This window comes from Terrapene carolina, unplaced genomic scaffold, assembly GCF_002925995.2.
Source record: "Terrapene carolina triunguis isolate 2854851 unplaced genomic scaffold, T_m_triunguis-2.0 Scaffold22, whole genome shotgun sequence".
In the NCBI taxonomy this organism is placed as follows: domain Eukaryota; kingdom Metazoa; phylum Chordata; order Testudines; family Emydidae; genus Terrapene; species Terrapene triunguis.
In genome coordinates, this window is record NW_020664373.1 from 12,181,193 (window position 1) to 12,182,606 (window position 1,414).

At 44.4% G+C, this 1,414-nt stretch overlaps 1 protein-coding gene across 1 annotated transcript in view; it reads right to left on the minus strand.

Annotated features, from left to right (window-relative positions):
* Window positions 1-366: 366 nt before the first annotated feature.
* LOC112108239 (retinoschisin) overlaps window positions 367-1,414 on the minus strand; it is a 24,666-nt gene continuing 23,618 nt past the window's right edge. Inside the window, 1 exon segment of the mRNA XM_029910717.1 lies at window positions 367-608. Coding sequence (XP_029766577.1) covers window positions 456-608 — 153 coding nt within the window. The 3' untranslated portion in view covers window positions 367-455.

The window sequence follows — 1,414 nt, forward strand, 5'->3', positions numbered from 1 at the left end:
TTGCTGGACTTTAGTTTCTATATGCAAGTCCTATTGGCATCAGTGGAAAGCGAGGACACACTGCAGCCCTTGTGAAAAAACATTGGTCTTGAGTGGGAGATTTTTTGGTAAATGTTTTCTTCTGGCCTCTGGAATGAGGGCAGCAAGTTCAACATTTTCCTGCTTTGCTGAGAGCAGATGAAATTGCCCCAAACCTCTGTTTTCATTGTGACAATTTCAAGACACAAAACCAGGGATCTCCACACAGCTCAGCTCCTGAGATCAGTTTCAACAAAACTAACTGGGGCCAGATTCTGCTCTGACTTCCATCCTTGGGCAGCCCCATTGTGCAGGCTGTGAGTTGTTATGGCAGAATCGAGCCCATCTTTGCTACCCTTGTCATTGTGTTTATTGTCTTTCTACATTTTGCTAGGGACTCTCCTCGCACCCCTTTGAAAGCCACGCATGATTGGACTTTAAGCACATTTACTCATGCACTCCAGCAGCTCCATCCTGATGGCAATGCGCACATGCCAGCCTAGAGGTATTAATCGGATGTAGCGGGAAACAATCGGAGGGCGCAGGAGATTCTGGACAATGGATGATCTGTCTGAGTTTCCATAGAAAACCTACACAACACCAAGAGAGACAAAAAGGCAGGTTAGCACAGAGCAGATTGGGCTAAGGGCTAGATCTCCCTCTTCCCCAGCTCATGTGACAATCCATTTTCACGCACACCAGTGTCATAACTATAAAGGGAAGTGTAACAGCCCTCCTGTGTACAATACTATAAAATCCCTCCTGGCCAGAGACTCCAAAATCCTTTTACCTGTAAAGGGTTAAGAAGTTCAGGTAACCTGGCTGACACCTGACCCAAAGGACCAATAAGGGGACAAGATACTTTCAAATCTTGGTGGGGGGAAAGGCTTTTGTTTGTGCTCTTTGTTTTTGGGGAGAGTTCGCTCTTGGGACTAAGAGGGACCAGACATCAATCCAGGCTCTCCAAATCTTTCTGGACAAGTCTCTCATATTTCAAACTTGTAAGTACAGCCAGGCAAGGTGTGTTAGTTTTATCTTTGTTTTCTCAACTTGTAAATGTACCTTTTGCTAGGGTGTTTACCTCTGTTTGCTGTAACTTTGAACCTAAGGCTAGAGGGGATTCCTCTGGGCTCTTTAAGTTTGATTACCCTGTAAAGTTATTTTCCATCCTGATTTTACAGAGATGATTTTTACCTTTTTCTTTAATTAAAAGCCTTCTTTTTAAGAACCTAATTGATTTTCCTTGTTTTTAGATCCAAGGGGGTTGGATCTGTATTCACCAGGGAATTGGTGAAGAGTCTCTCAAGGCTACCCAGGGAAGGGAATTAGCATCGAGAGTGGTGGCAGCGGACCAGATCTAAGCTGGTAGTTAAGCTTAGAAGTTTTCATGCAGGCC